Source organism: Mus pahari, chromosome 2, assembly GCF_900095145.1.
Source record: "Mus pahari chromosome 2, PAHARI_EIJ_v1.1, whole genome shotgun sequence".
Taxonomy (NCBI): domain Eukaryota; kingdom Metazoa; phylum Chordata; class Mammalia; order Rodentia; family Muridae; genus Mus; species Mus pahari.
In genome coordinates this window covers 52,692,442-52,708,170 of record NC_034591.1, presented here as the reverse complement: position 1 = coordinate 52,708,170, position 15,729 = coordinate 52,692,442, and the positions used below count along the sequence as shown (strand labels likewise).

At 37.8% G+C, this 15,729-nt stretch overlaps 1 protein-coding gene across 2 annotated transcripts in view; it reads right to left on the bottom strand.

The window, feature by feature from the left end:
* Nucleotides 1-15,729, bottom strand: part of Exoc4 (exocyst complex component 4) — a 711,882-nt gene that overhangs the window by 670,319 nt on the left and 25,834 nt on the right. For both annotated transcript variants that reach the window (XM_021189789.2, XM_029535373.1), the window contains exon 3: nt 13,043-13,237. In XM_021189789.2, the coding sequence (XP_021045448.1) occupies nt 13,043-13,237 (195 nt within the window). The remainder of the gene's footprint in view (nt 1-13,042; nt 13,238-15,729) is intronic.

The following is a 15,729-nucleotide window of genomic DNA, read 5'->3' as shown; positions in this document are numbered from 1 at the left end:
ATAAAGGACTGTCATGACCGTTTGTTTCTTGCTACATTTTATTTCTCAACTTGATATTAACATCAAGAACTGGAGATTATTACTTCATAGTTAACTGACCATCTTCAGCAACCCTTTAACCTTTAAGTAACAAACAAACAATCTAATTTTTATGTGTTGTCATGAATCTGTAGAAACATTTTAAGGAACACTTGGAAGTTGGCCATTCTGAATAACTACTTCATTAAAGAAATGTTATTAAGAAAATATTAGATTTTTTTTAATTTGGTAGAGGAGATATTCACAGAGATAAATGACAGTAGCAACTACCTCCAAAAGAAATTAAAATACAAGCCAAAAAAAGAGGAGAAGCAGGAGGCTTCAACCTCCATTTCCTAGATAGCCCCCTATTTCCAAGTATCTACCTGAAGAGAGAGAGTCTTTATTAATTTCTAGAGACACCAACCTCCAGGCCTCCCTGTGGATCCGCTCTCATTTAGAACTCTAAACAAGCATGAGATCAAGGATCCTACATCCTTCTATTGCCAAATGCTTCTATTGTGCTACAGTTAATTTGCAAAATTTTAAATATTTATCAGACAGGAACTAAGAAAAGCAACTGAATGAAGCTTTAAAGGTAATAGGTTCAGGTATCACTGCTTTCATGAGTCATAATAACCAAATGTTGGCTAGTTAGCTTGTCTCAACTTGTGACAGCTATCAGACTCACAGCTGGTGAAAAGAAAGAACAATCTTCCTATCCCACAAAAAAAAAAAAAAAAAAAAAAAAAAAAACAAGCAAACAAAGCAAAAGTAGCATGACAAAGCAATTGTTTTCCAGAAAGGGTTACCAGTCAGGCAAGCACACAAAGGGCTATCAATCTATCTATCATCCCTAAGCGGTGGCTGTGTATCCCTAAGTGCTCAATGGTGAGGGCTGGACTTCACAACCTGAGGAAACTGGTTCATCTACAACAGAAAAGGAGACGTTTCAGGAAATATGAGTCCTTGCCAGGGACTCATATCATATTTACTTATCATATTTACTTTTGATAAAATAAAAATTAAAAAGTTTCTCCCACAATTTAGTCATTTCCTTTATATCAGACTCTAACAGAGTATGGAGGCTAAAATGGAGGGGTCCTTAAAAAAAGATACTAAGTCTTTTAAAACAGCAATCTTCAGCAGAAGTCCCATCAACTTTACATAAAAAAGATACTGTTGCTGTTGCTTAGCTGCCGGTCCAGCTACTATTTACAGACTTGAGCTGATACTTCTGGTAGTGATCCTTATGGACAAAGATAATAGTTTTGAAACAATTTTGAAAACCTTCCTAGTTTAACCTTGAAAAGGTCTAATCTTTGCCTCCTTGAATGTACCTATGAGTTGCCATAGTACATGCAGTCAAGAATAAATACACCCATTTATTCCTGAATAAAAAATATTTTTTGGAAAGACATTCTGTCTGTTATTATTTTAGGTTGATAAACCTAACAGTTTAGGGAGCAGGACTGAAAGCTTTGCTATATCTGGGATATCAGAGCACTATTGTAAAATGCTGTGTCCATTACAGAACTCTGAAGAGTGTCCTCTTCCTAAAATCTGTACTAAGACCTTTCCTTAATGAATTGCCACTTTGCTAAACACACACACACACACACACACACACACACACACACACACACTGATACCCACAACTCTAAGTACTTAACTGCATCAGATGAATGAGACACATTTTTACTAATAGACTATAACACCATAAGAAGGAGATATGAAGTACATAAAGTAAATCCTGTACACAAGAATCCCCATTGCTGATGTAAACTCAGTGATGTCACTTAACTTTTGTCTATAGCATGACAGCTCAATGGTTACAAGAGCTAGACTACTCAATGAAGAAAATGTTAGGAGTAAAAAGAGTTGGAGTATAGAAAGCAGAATAAAAGGAGTCCATTGAAGGCTCAGAGAAATAATGAGGTTCAGATGAGGTTTAGGAATCTATAGGAAAAACAATTTCTGATGCTACCATCCCTGGAGAAACCAGACTTTTTGGTTCTCTGTGGTTCTATCCTCCCAGTGTCTGAAGGCCTCAGGGCTATTGATAGTCAGCTACATAAGACAGACTTCCCAAGATAGCTGCACCACAGAGCAAGACCAAGTGCCTGAAGCAAGAACATCTTTTTCCCCAGAGTCCTCAGCTTGTGTGCTAATCAACAGTTATCAGGTCAGACAATCAAAACTGTCCATTCTTAAGCCAGTCTGATAACACACCATTGATCTGACCTATTCAGGGCCCCGTCTCCCACAGGAAGCCCATACCTACAATGCAGACTCAGCAGGCTCGCTCTCACCATTACATTATAGGATGCGGTCTAGCTCCACTCTCCTTTCATTATTGCCAGGGTTATTGCATGTTTTTATTTAATAAACCTTCATCAGCTCAAATGAAGGGTTGTTATTAGTTGAGCTAACAGCCAAATGATAATGCTCCAGAGAGATATCAGTGCTTGTTGGTGCATTAACAAAGAGAGAAGAAGGGCTGAGGTCAAGCACACCTCAAGTAAATGAGGTGATATTGGGTACTCAGGACTTAATGCAATAGACTGCCTGAGAGATAATGGAATTTTCAGAATAAAGCAAATAACATGAAGTTATTGATAAGTGCATGATGGAAGGAGGGCCTGTAAGATAAAGTATCAGCAAATTAAAAAAAAAAAAAATCTGTGAACTTCTTTAAGACTTTCAAATCTATCTCAGAAAACAAAATTCTAAGAGACCAAATGAGAACTGCAGCTTCAGCGAAGATTTCACCTCATAAAACAGACTCTTATTAAGCTATTTTTGAACTTTCTTTTGACAATGCACTCCTAATTTTTCATTTGTTTTTTCATATCCTCTCTACATTTGTATTCTGCCACAAATAATTCATATTTTATTAAAGGTAAAGTTTTTGGGTTTGGTTTTTGTTTTTTGGTTTTGGTTTTTTTTTTTTTGGGGGGGGGGTCTGTCTTGAAGTAGAGCCAACTAGATTTTCTAAGATAGTCCTTCAGCCCAGACTTCAAAAAATGACATTAGCTGATAGATGAAATGTATGAATCTTTTCTTATGCGGTCTTTAAAGGTTAACTAGATGCCTATCTTGATTTTACAGATGAGGGGAGATATGTAAGATATATATATATATATATATATATATATATATATATATATATATATACATACATACATACATACATGTCATATATCTTAAACATGGTTTCTTTCATTTGTAATAATTTAGGAATATCAGCACATAATAAAATCTAGGAATGTGTTGTGCCATCTTGACTGTCACACTAGTATGTGAACTAGTACATCATGAATGACTTAAATAAATTCCCTATATCTAATTCATTGCAAATGTCTTTGTATCACAAATCTTACTGTGATAAATTGCTATATCCACAAAAACATAGATGCAGGTACTCCTGAACACATAATAGTTGAAAAATCTTCATTAACATAAAATTCTACAAGTAGATTTCCAATCCCAGAGTTCTGAGACATAAAAAAAAAAAAAAAAGTTTTACTTTCCCAACTGAATTAAACTACATCTAACACCATACGACAAAGAAAAGGACTGTTGATGAAAAGGCGAGGGAAGCTCCTGTGTTCCCTTCAATTTTCAGTTCTCACAGAGCTCTCTGAAGAGTATTCAAATTGAGTTTCTCCACAAGCAGAAAAACACCAAGAAAGACATTCTCTTTTTACAAGGGTCCCAGTCACTACACTTACCCAGCATCTTATTTGTTATTCTGTGACAAGAAAAAGGCCTAGAAAACTTTCCTACAGTTGAAGAATCAAGGTCTCAAAGGATTTCTTCAGACTCATATCTCATCTAGATAATTTCAGGAGTATTCTGCATGTGCCTCTAAGGCCACTGGAAATGCGGAGCAGCCTCACCAGCCCCTTAGGAACATGCACTCTGAGAATCCCATAAGGGAAAAGGGGCAGTTTGTATTTATAGCTAAGGAAATACAACTAATTAGGATCAGGATGAATGTTAGAGAAAACAGACTTTGGAACAAGTTAATTCCATCCTGTCAAGCTAAGTAAAAACTACTAAGCATTCTTAGATCATAGTCAGGCTGAGACACTGGCATATATCAACACAGCTTACTGTTATTTAAACTGGCACAAAGATCTGGCTTGCATTTGACTGAAAAGCAACCAATCAAATATCTGTTCAAAGAAGCCTCTATGTAGAACTGAAACCAAAATGTAATGGATAACAACAAATAACTAGGGCTGGTGAGATGGCTCAGCGGTTAAGAGCACTGACTGCTCTTCCAAAGGTCCTGAGTTCAAATCCCAGCAACCACATGGTGGCTCACAACCATCTGTAACAAAAATCCGATGCCCTCTCCTGGAGTGTCTAAAGACAGTTACAGTGTACACACATATAATAAAATAAATAAATAAATCTTTAAAAAAAAAACAACAACAACAAATAACTAGGACATTATTCTGGACGATTTTCCGATTTTCCCTCTAAAATTAAGTGTGCAAATACTCGTGTAGTTTACCTGACTGAACAACGTGTGCCCTAGTGACACTGGCATCAGGATAGGAACGCTGTCTGCTCTGTGTAAACAGGCTCAGGACTAGTGTCCTTTTTACTTCACACTTGGTAATGATGATGACAATGATGGTGCATACAGCATTTTAAATCTTTAGACTGCTTTAAGTTTGACAAAGCACACCTTATATGCAATATTTCACTTTTAGTCTCATAACCATTCAATAATATTTATAATTTTTATAAGTAATGACACTAAAAATCAGGGAGAGAAAGTGATTCACCTCTCTAGGCTAAAAGCACTGGAGACTTACTGAGGCAGGACGAGAATCTGGAACATCTTTGAAGCCCTTTGCCCAAGTTTCCACTTTTTCCAAGATTGTTTCTACTTTGTCATACTCTACACAGCCACCACTTGTCAACTAATACAGTTGTACCCTAATCTCAATCCACTAAAGCCCTGAAGAAGATCAGAGGAACAGCAACGATTCAAGAGGCACATGAGCAAGATTAAAATCGAGTGTATAGCTGGTCCAAACTTGAGTCTTAGCCTAGACAGCTCAACTATTACACTAAAGTCTTTTAAACTACATAATCTGCCGGAAATAATCAGAATAGAAGCCACCCGGGCACCAGCTATATCCAAACTACAATAAAGGATGGCAAAAACACCCACAGACATTCCGACATGAACGTAAATACCTCCACTTTAGTCTTACACAGCAAGTACAAATGCTTCACAACTGTCATACTCTGAGTTGCTGTTAAAGGTAAGGAAAATTAGTCTTGCTTCATTCCACAGCACAAGCTAAACCCTATACCAAGAGATCCAAATTTGCCTATAAACAGGCCTTTTTTTTTTTTTTTTTTTTAAGACTGTCAAAAATGACCAAAGCCAACAGTCCATAGCCAGAGACTTCAATTTCATCAGTCTGGGCTGTGGCCTAGACTTTTACAACTTTTGAAAGATCCTCAATGAACAGTTTAGAAATCACTGCTCCAGATAAATTAAATAAAAACTGCTAAGCCACATGAGGGGCTCACACAATGAAATAGAATTTCTATTGATTTTAAAAATAAGAGGTAAATGAATAGAAGATTTAAAAGAAACGAAAGTGAAGGTACCTACCAAACTGTCTGATTTTTAAAAACCCTCGCCATCATAGCCAAATGAAAATAAGAAGAGATTTGAACAACAGGAAAAATAGATACTACAAAGTTTTGCATTTTAATTCTGTAGGAAAAAAACTGCAATTACCACAAATCTATTCATTAATTTGGGACACAAAAGCCAATTCAGTCAATAACTTTATTTTAGCTTTTCCTAACTTACCAGGCAGATGATTGAGGAAATGAAGGCTTTCAAAAAAGGCTAAAAGTAACCACAGAGGATTACCCCAAAATCCCAAGTCATCTTAGCTCTACCCCCACTCTCTCTAGCATCCCTTTTTTTCTGCATGTCCACCCCTGTACTCATTACACAGTGAACACTATTTCCTATCTCTCACCCTGCTGGCACATGAGCTCTTAAGACCACCTTCACAACCATGCCAACAACAGAAGTGATCAAAATTTGTATAACCACATGGTTTTTTTAATGGTCTAGGGCCTGGAGAGATGGTTCAGCAGTTAAGAGCACTGGTTGCTCTTCCAGAGGACACAGGTTCGAGTCCCAGTACCTCCATGGCAGTTCACACCCATCTGTAACTCCAGTTCTGGAGGATCTGTTGTCCTTTAATGGACTTCCTGTGGGTGCCAGGCATGTAAAAGGAGCAAAGTCATACACGCAGGCAAATACCAATACATATAAAATATGTACCAATTAAAAATTGAATAACTATAAATATTTAAAGAACTTATAATATGCACTGTGGTTATTTTAAATCTTTCAATAAACCTCAGAGCTCTATAGAAGCCTTGACTCAAGCCTTCAGCAAAGATAAATGATTGGCCACAAGTCATACTGCTGTTAAGAGTCAAAGCTAAGTCAAGTCTAGGTCTTACACAGCTAAAACCCACACTGGCACATACCATTCTCAATATCATCAAACAGCTTCAAAGAATCATATGAACTGAAAATATGACAATATGTTTATTACAGGATTCTAGAAAACTACTCAATTAAATAGCTGCCTTATGCTCTTTATTCCAGATAGGGCCATATTTCCAAAGTATAAGTAAAAAACCTCCGTTACACAATGCTCAAAGAAAGGCATTCTGAGATGCTCTAGGGAAAAGACAACTACATAAATATGTTATTATAATTATCATAATAATCCTCATCTGACTATATAGCTATAGATTCTTTTTGTAAAGGCATATAAATAAAGACAAAATGATTAAAAAGACATTCAAAATCTCTACAATATTAGGCAGGCTTAGAAATGAAAATTTATTTTAGTCACAAGTCTTATGTGACTGTCAGCTAAAGTGCTTCTAAATGACTTACACTGGCTTGGTTTCCACTGATTGAATGCAATTATGAATTGACTTCTATAGCTGATAAATCAGAACTTGTGTAAGTGGTTTTCAAAGCATTCCCTACAATTTTCATATGATGCAGACTTCTACACACAAATTCTCCCTGGGAAAAAAAAAAGTTTATAAAAATATTAACTCTCCTGAAATACCTTCCTGGTTATTCATGCCACTGGGAAGAAGCTGCTATTCTTATATTAATAATTGTTTCCAGAATTAATCAGTCATTGTACATTAAAACCAGCAGCTGGAGTGTTTTGAGTGATAATGAAACCTGTAACAAGGCATCTTCAGCCGTCTTTTCGAGACAATAAGGGAATTAAAATTTCAATTTAAATGCAGAGGTTTGAAACACGCTTCACTGGCAAAATTACTTCAATTAATGTGAGTGGAATACAAAGCCCGACTGCAGAAATGTGATGCAGCAACCAGAAATTATGTCATTAGTGTGCTTGCATCAACCCAGCACAATGCTGCAAAGGTCTAATTTAAACCATACATATCACAAAGCTACAGGCAACAATATTAATCAAGCCTCTGATTTCTGTGTGGCTTCTTGTTGGATCATTTTTAGCTTTTCATAAACCAACAGCAGCTGTTTACCTTAAAGAAGGAAACAAAAGGCTGGGCCTATTTGCAGACATTACCTGTCATGACAATTTAATTATTTTATGCAATATTCTGGTTATCATATCAAAAGAAGAAATAAAATTCCACCTAGAAGCCAAGCCTACAGCTACAAGACAGGTCAAATTTTGAAACAGGAGTAGCAGGAGATGGCAAGAGCCATGGGTCACCACTGATTTATTTACTCTGGTTTATTAACCTACACTGTGGAGGGATCAAATTACTACATATCTATATCTGCACCTGCCTCAAAATGAAAATGCAAAAATCTTCTGTCAAACCAATCCAAGGAAGTCAGCGGGGCTTGAAAACCTGGGTTGTTTTGTCTTTACTTCCTCCGATGCATTTTAGTGAAGATTTCCATTTGGACCCTAGAGAGTCCTTAAGTAGGTTTTACCTGTAACAGCATATAGCCATGGAGAGAGGAAATGGCATTGTATTTTCAATATGAAGTCAGTAAAAGGGCAGTCACAGACCTTATACTATATTCTTATATTCCCAAAACTGTTGAAGAGTATTTCCAACCTTTCAGGAATGGACAAATTGCTGTATGTTTGGATACGCCGACTTCCTTAATCAAACACAATTACCTCTGCTATAAAACGGTGATACCAGAAACCCATCTCTCCCAGCTCTAAGAATGAACGGAGCTGATACATTTCCCATATTTACAATACCAGCACATAGTAGGTGTACAATTATATTAGCTCTGTTGAAATTGCTTTTGCTAATTTAATTATAAAACATTAGAAATCAGAGTATTTTGTCAAAAAATAAATTCACCATGCAGAAAAGAAAAGACACACACACACAAAAAAAATATCCTGGAAAAAAATCTTTAAGAAATATCATTTCCTCTATGTATTAAAGTCTTTCACATACTTACCCACCTAACTAATGATTTGTGAACTCTGACTCTATCAACATCACTGTTGTGGGAACAGGTAATATATAAACCCCACAATCAATGATCTGCCACGTAAATAAAAGCAATTATATGATAATAAAATTCGTGTAGCTTATGAAAGCATAAGGAAAAACCAGTAGTATTTGAGATACTCAGAAAGCTGAGTAAATTTAAGCCAAGTCCAAGCAGATGGGATTGGTAATCACTCCTGGAAAATATATAGTCAATTAATAAAGAAAAACCAAGCCAGCAAAATGGCTCAACAGATAAAGGCATTTGTTACACAATCTGACAACCTCCGTCCCATCCCTGGCCTCATGTGGCAAAAGCAGAGAAATGATTTGTAAAGGCTATCTTCTGACCCACAAAAATAGACGGAGACCTTTGTGTTCAGCCCATCAAGGTGCAGAGAACAAGTGCTGTCTGTGTGGAACTCAGTCCCACCTGATCCATCTACAACACAACCTCTGCACCTAAGGCTCAGGGACTAGAGTGTAAGGGGCAGAAAAACTGGAAGAGCCAAAGAAACAGGGAATTACTGTGAGAATGCATCTCCTAGAAATGTCAAAGAAGCTACACCAGCATGGCTGCCTAACCCTGAACAAGGACACCACCCACAGACATGCTAACACAAGGGGGAAATCTCAAGGGGTCCTCAACCCCAGGTAACCCTAGAAAAAGAACCACAACACCTAAGGAATTCGGGAAGCAGGAGAAATAATCCTCTCCAGGGAAAAGTACCCAGTTTGGTCATCCAATACCAGGTGGTCAGCTGTGGAATCATATACATACAAGTAACATTATAGAGATTGAGTAGGTTGTACTGCCACATTTAGGAATATATATACATACATACATTAGAAATATATATGTGTATACACACACACACACATACGCACACGGAAAGAGTTGGAAGGAGAAAAAGGAAGGGGCAAAACTGACATAATTATATTTTAATTTCAAAAAACAATATTTTTAAATGATAAAAATTAAATAGAGAAATTAGTGTATCTTTATATATAACAAATAACTAGACATTATTTAAAATTCATTATTTTTAAGCCCTCAGAACATAGGTTTACATTAAATGTAATGGAATATATGTAAAACTGCAAGGAATATATTTCTAAGCATTATCAAAGACATAATTGAATAAGCAAGCATCGCGTTCACTAATATAAAGACAAGATTGCTAATACACAAACTGCCTTAAAGTCAAGAAAATTCTTTTCATCTTTTTGTGTAATTTGACAAACTGATACTAAACTTACCATGGAAGAGAGAGTTAAGAAGAGTGTAAGTAATTCTGAACAAAATGACAGACCATTTTACAAAAAGGCATAGACAAGATCAATTGAACAAAGTAAAAACCTGGAGATACATACATATGCAAAAATTTGGCATGTGACATATAGCATTATAAATAAGAAAAAAAGAGTCAATAAACAGCCAACTGGCTACATGGAGCAAAAATATAATTAGATCCATGGCTCACAGCATAAATAAAAATGGACTTTTGATGGGTTAAAGAAAAAATAGGAAATTCTCTTAAAGGCAATAGGATGAAATTTTTTACTTAAGATTATATTCCTTAAATAAGGTTGAGGTACTTTTTGCATTAAAAATTTCATAGTAGAAGATATCATGAACAAAGTAAAAATGACAAACACCAATTCAAAAACAATATTTATAACCCACGTAGCAGACAAAAGATTAGTATCCAGAATACAAAAAACAGCTATACATAGGGGCTAAAGAACAATGTATATTACACACTGGTCTTGTCTGAGAGGGGATGGCTCGGCTCCTCTAACACAAAAATTTTAGCTAGAATGGATAATTGCTATAACGAACTGCTTCATAAAAGTCTTAGGGTTTTATTAGTTAGTAAAAGAGGAGATAAATAGTTTACTCCCTTCTATAAAACTGGACAGATGAAATCTATGGCTTATACTCCTTGCCCTCTCCCACCAAAACACAACCAACCAACTCTATCCTCACACACAGTTTAAACCAATTGTCCTGGTTTGCTTTCTGTTGCTATGACAAACACCACAACTGAAAGCAACTTGGGAAGAAAAGGGTTCATTTTAGCTCACGGACTACAATCTTTTATAAAGGGAGGCCAAGGCAAGAACTACAGGCAGAAGCTTGAAGCAGACACCAATAGAGGAAGGCTGCTCACTGGCTTGCTCCCTGCGACTTGGGCAGCTACATTTCATACACACCCCAGATTCACCTCTCTAGGGAAGTTACGGCCCACAGAGGGATAGGCCCACCTACATCAAAGAACAATTAAGACTATGCCGCACAGGCATAAATGCAGGCCAACCTGATCTAGGCCATTCTTCAATTGAGGTTCTCTCTTACAAAGTAACTCCATGTTTGTGTCAAGTTGACAGCTGAAGCGAACTATGACACCAGTCTAGAGGAGAACAATAAAGACATACAGAAACAACATGGAAGTGGCTTTCCAAGTATGCCTCTGTCCTGTTAACAGACTGTTTACATGAGTCCAGTTTATTTTAACCCCATCAAATGCTACAGTTTGCAACTTGAATGTTGCCCAAAGGGCCATGTGTTGAGGATGCAATCCCTCTGTGACACTATTAAGAGGTGGTGGAACCTTGAGGAGGTAGTGCCCTGTAGAACTCAGACCAATGCATACATGACTTTAAAGGACCCCAGGCTCTTCTTGTCTCTCTTTTTGCTTCCTGGTCAACATGAAGTGAGTAACCTCCTCTGCCACATGTACCCAACACAGTTTAATGGCTTGTCCAAGCAGCCATGAACTCTTAAAACTATAAATAAACCTGGTCCTTCTCGTGAGCTGATTTATCTCAGGTGTTTGTTACACCAAGGAAGAATATTGTAGTTTAATTTCTATAACTTACAACAAAGAATTTGATGAAGTTATTTAATTAAATCCTGAACAAAAATTAGTCAACAAAAGGGCAATAATCATTTTTGAAAAGCCTTAAAATAAATAAATTAGCACATAAGTAATAGGGTCATAAAATAACAATCTGAAATCCTAAAATGAACATAATTAACCTAAATAAATCCTAACAACCCATTTTAGTACATGTCATTTAATTAAAAGCAGACACAGAAAAAAACAGTGATTCAGTAAATAAAACTATATATGTGCCCAACAAACATATAAAACTTATCTATTCTATTTGCTAAATCTTGATTATTTAGCAAAGTTATTCATAAATCAACTAAAATAATTTCCCAATCATCATGTGCTAAAATGTTACTCTGACAAGATGCTGGAAACAAGCTGGACCGGGCTGTGCAGGGCTGTGGCCTGATGGATCACAAGGCTGAGGCAAGAAGACCACAAACCCAAGGCCCACTCAGGCTCCAAAATAAGTATGAGACTACGCTTGACAAGTGCATAAGATCCTGAAAGTCTGAAGATACAGCTTAGCGATAGTGAGCAGAGTGCTTATCAATCATGTACAAGGCCCTACATTAAATGGCCAATACCAAAAACCCAACAACACACACACACACACACACACACACACAAGCCCTAATTCTTTTACTACCTCAAGGTCACACCTACTGTAAAAAATAATTATTCAGTTGACTTATGGGATAAAACACCAGGGCACTTCTCACACTTTGGCTACCAAATTCATTAAAACGTCTTATAACAAACCTCCAGAAAGATTCTTCATTGTAGAGAAATGAATTATTTCATCAGTATCTCTACCAAGTCCCTCAGTGTTTTCACCAATATAATTTGAAAACAAAACAAAACAAAAAATGAAGATAAAGAACTTGTCCCCATTGTGGATAATAGAACAATTCAAATCCAACACAGCTACTGTTGAAAGCATTTATACACTTCTATAGAGCTGAAAGTGGATATGGATGTGTGAAAATGGGCCAAAAAATAGCACAGCCCTCCAAAAAAGCTACCAGCCCTGGGAAGTCAGGACCAAGAGGGAGCAAAGTCTGGCTTGACTTTCACCACAAATTGCATCCTCTAGGAACTTTCATTAATTCAAAAGGTAGCAGAACTCCATGGACTGAGGAAGTGCAGTTTAGGTCACAGAGCACTGCTGCTCTAAGATTAGTACTAAAGAAGTCATTTTCTTTCTTATCAGGTGAAGAGAACAAAGCCAAGTCATAATCCAAAACTAACACCATAACCTTTGCAAACACATAACTTCACAAATCTTCATGTCTGTGTCACACAGATGTCATCCTCTAAAATGAGATTCGTGATCTTCCTCTGAAGCTAAAATGAATCTCTCATTGCCATTTCAACATGATCTCAGTACCAATTTTTTTTCCACTATATTTCTTGCCTTGGTTCAGAGGGCAGAAAATATGTAAATAATAACCATCTATCATTTCAAACACTATAGGAAGAGAACAAGCTAGGGTTCCCTGCAAGGCTTGCAAATTCCAAGGACCATTTATACCATGTATGTACAGAGAGAAGAGCACTTTCACAGTGCACAGGGTGAGCCTTACCAGCATGTCAGTGGCGCTGAGGTAGTGCTTGCTGGCCATGCACTGTTCCAGCTTTTGAGGCACTTGCTTGATGTTCTCAATTTCATCCAGTAGGTTCAGGACGTGCTTATGCTCAATTCCTTCAATCCATAGCTTACGAAGTTCATCCCGTTTGCAATGCAGCAGCATCTTGCAGGAAAGCAGATTCTCTTTGACCTACAATAAAACATAGTTGATCTTCAGGCAGTTCAAAGTCTTGCCTAACTAGGCAAGCTCCTAATTTCCTCCCACTTACTCTCCTTGGCTGGTCCCCTTGTAAAAGTCTAATCCTGATTTTGGTACTGAGTCACTTGTGTGCTTCACTGCCTCTCTATATTTCTATTTTTTGTCCCATAAAAATGAGAAAACTACTCCCAGCATACCTTTGAGTGAATATAGAAAAAATTCAATGGATATCAGGCACTCTGGAAAATCTGGAGCACCATATAAATGTGAATGATCAGTGTAAGAGCCCAGTGCTAACACCCCTTCCCCAGTTTCCCTTGCAGCTGAAGGCCACTTGGCCCACACTTAACAGCCCAAGATTACAACCCAGGATCTCAGTGCTCACCCCAAATGACCAGAAAATTAGACCCACAGTGAAAAAGAAATAAGCACATAGATAATCTCAGAGACATGATAGATTTTTTTTGCCTCCCATTTTAAGCATCAGTTAGTAAACTAAATATTAAATAGACAATCTCCAACATTCTGTAAACCTGTACATTCAAACTGATGCACAGGCAAAATGTGATCAAATAAAGGTAGAGAAGTTTGGGGACAAAGAGGGTTGGGGGACAGACATTGTATTGCGCATTGTATTGCGCCCCTTACAGACACGCTAAGAGTTGCTTCCCCGGACGTCCCAGAACACAGCGTCCTTGGACCGCCCACTGTCAACGCCCACTAGTCGCCTGGACCAACCACTAATGTCGTCACGCCTACTCGAGTGGACCCGCCTTCTGGACACAGCTCCGCTGAGGATTGGACCGAGCGCCATTGCGCCATTGAAAGATTGAGACGATACGACATTGAGAGAGACACTAAGCAGAGACAATGGGAAATGCGGGAGAGGGTTGGGTTCTCCCGCGTGTAATTAATAAATAATATTCTTTCTTGCAGCTCATCTCTATTTTAGGAAGTTTAGCTCTTCAGTATGAACCCAGTCCAAGGTGTTTTCTGCCCACACAGACAAGGCACCTGTGCATGACACAGAAAAACACAGACACTGACATCCAGAAAGAAAGAACAGAGGAGGAAGAGCAAACAGAAGACCACACTACAATCCTAGAAGCCAGTCAGATAGATGGTGGATGGTGGAAGTTAGCAGACTGGGAAAGCTGAGGGTCTCAGCCTGCAGTGGGTTTAGCTGCACTGAAGGGCAGCAACAGAACATGAAAAGCATAAATGAAGAATTCAGATTCCCATAGGGATAGCTTAAAGACCAGCATCCAACAAGCAACATGGGCAGGAGTCCGGCGGCCAGCACTAGCCAAAGCTAGAAATGATGCAGGAAGTGAGGGAGACAACAGAGTGAGAAGAGGTTGTCAGAGCAACCAAGAATTCCATGGCAGTCTGGCCTTCCTTGAGAATCTATCTTAGAGGAAGAAGAAGAAAAAGATGGACACAGGAGCGAGACAGGGACAGGAAAAAGGGAGGAAAAATAAGAGATAGAAAATGAGAGGGATGGAGCAGCAGAGAGACAGACAACACAGACAGTGGATGAAAATCTAAAAGCTTTTGAAAGAAAACAGCAGGGCCTACAGAAAAGTTGGTGAATTAGACCCCAACTCAAGCTTCTAAGACAAAGGAACATTATCTCTTCACATTTCTGCAAGTGAATTATTTCCCAAAAAAGCTATCAATTAAGTATGAAGAAAAAGACACTTTCAGCCATGCAAGTGTTCACGAAGTAAACACTACATGAACAGAATCAGCAAACGTGTGAGAAATGCCATCAATACAAGAACACAGATGAAATGTGTAAGGTTGGGACTCCTACACAGAAGGGTACAGGGCTGTCCTCATCACCCCAGGGAGAGCAGTGGCAGCAAGAACTACATAGAAGACAAAGCTCAGATGTAAATATTTACATAATTACAATAAGGTAGCACAAATAGCTTAAACAAAACAAGAATAGCTACCATTTTTAGAAAGAAGGTGGAAAATGTGGTGGTCAGGAGAAAGAAAGACTAAATCGCTCTCCCTATATAGCAGGAATGCATATACCAGGGAATGGCATTATTAGAAGGTGTGGCCTTAAGCTTGTACAACCACTCTGGAAATCAGTCTGGCGGTTCCTCGGAAAATTAGACATAGTACTACCGGAGGACCCAGCAATACCTCTTCTGGGCATATACCCAGAAGATCTTTCAACTGGTAATAAGGACGCATGTTCCACTATGTTCATAGAAGCCTTATTTATAATAGCCAGAAGCTGGAAAGAACCCAGATGTCCCTCAATAGAGGAAAGGATACAGAAACTGTGGTACATTTAAACAATGGAGTACTACTCAGCTATTAAAAACAATGAATTTATGAAATTCTTGGGCAAATGGATGTATCTGGAGGATATTATCCTTAGTGAGGTAACCCAATCACAAAAGAAGTCACTAGATATGCACTCACTGATAAGCGGATATTAGCCCAGAAACTTAGAATACCCAAGA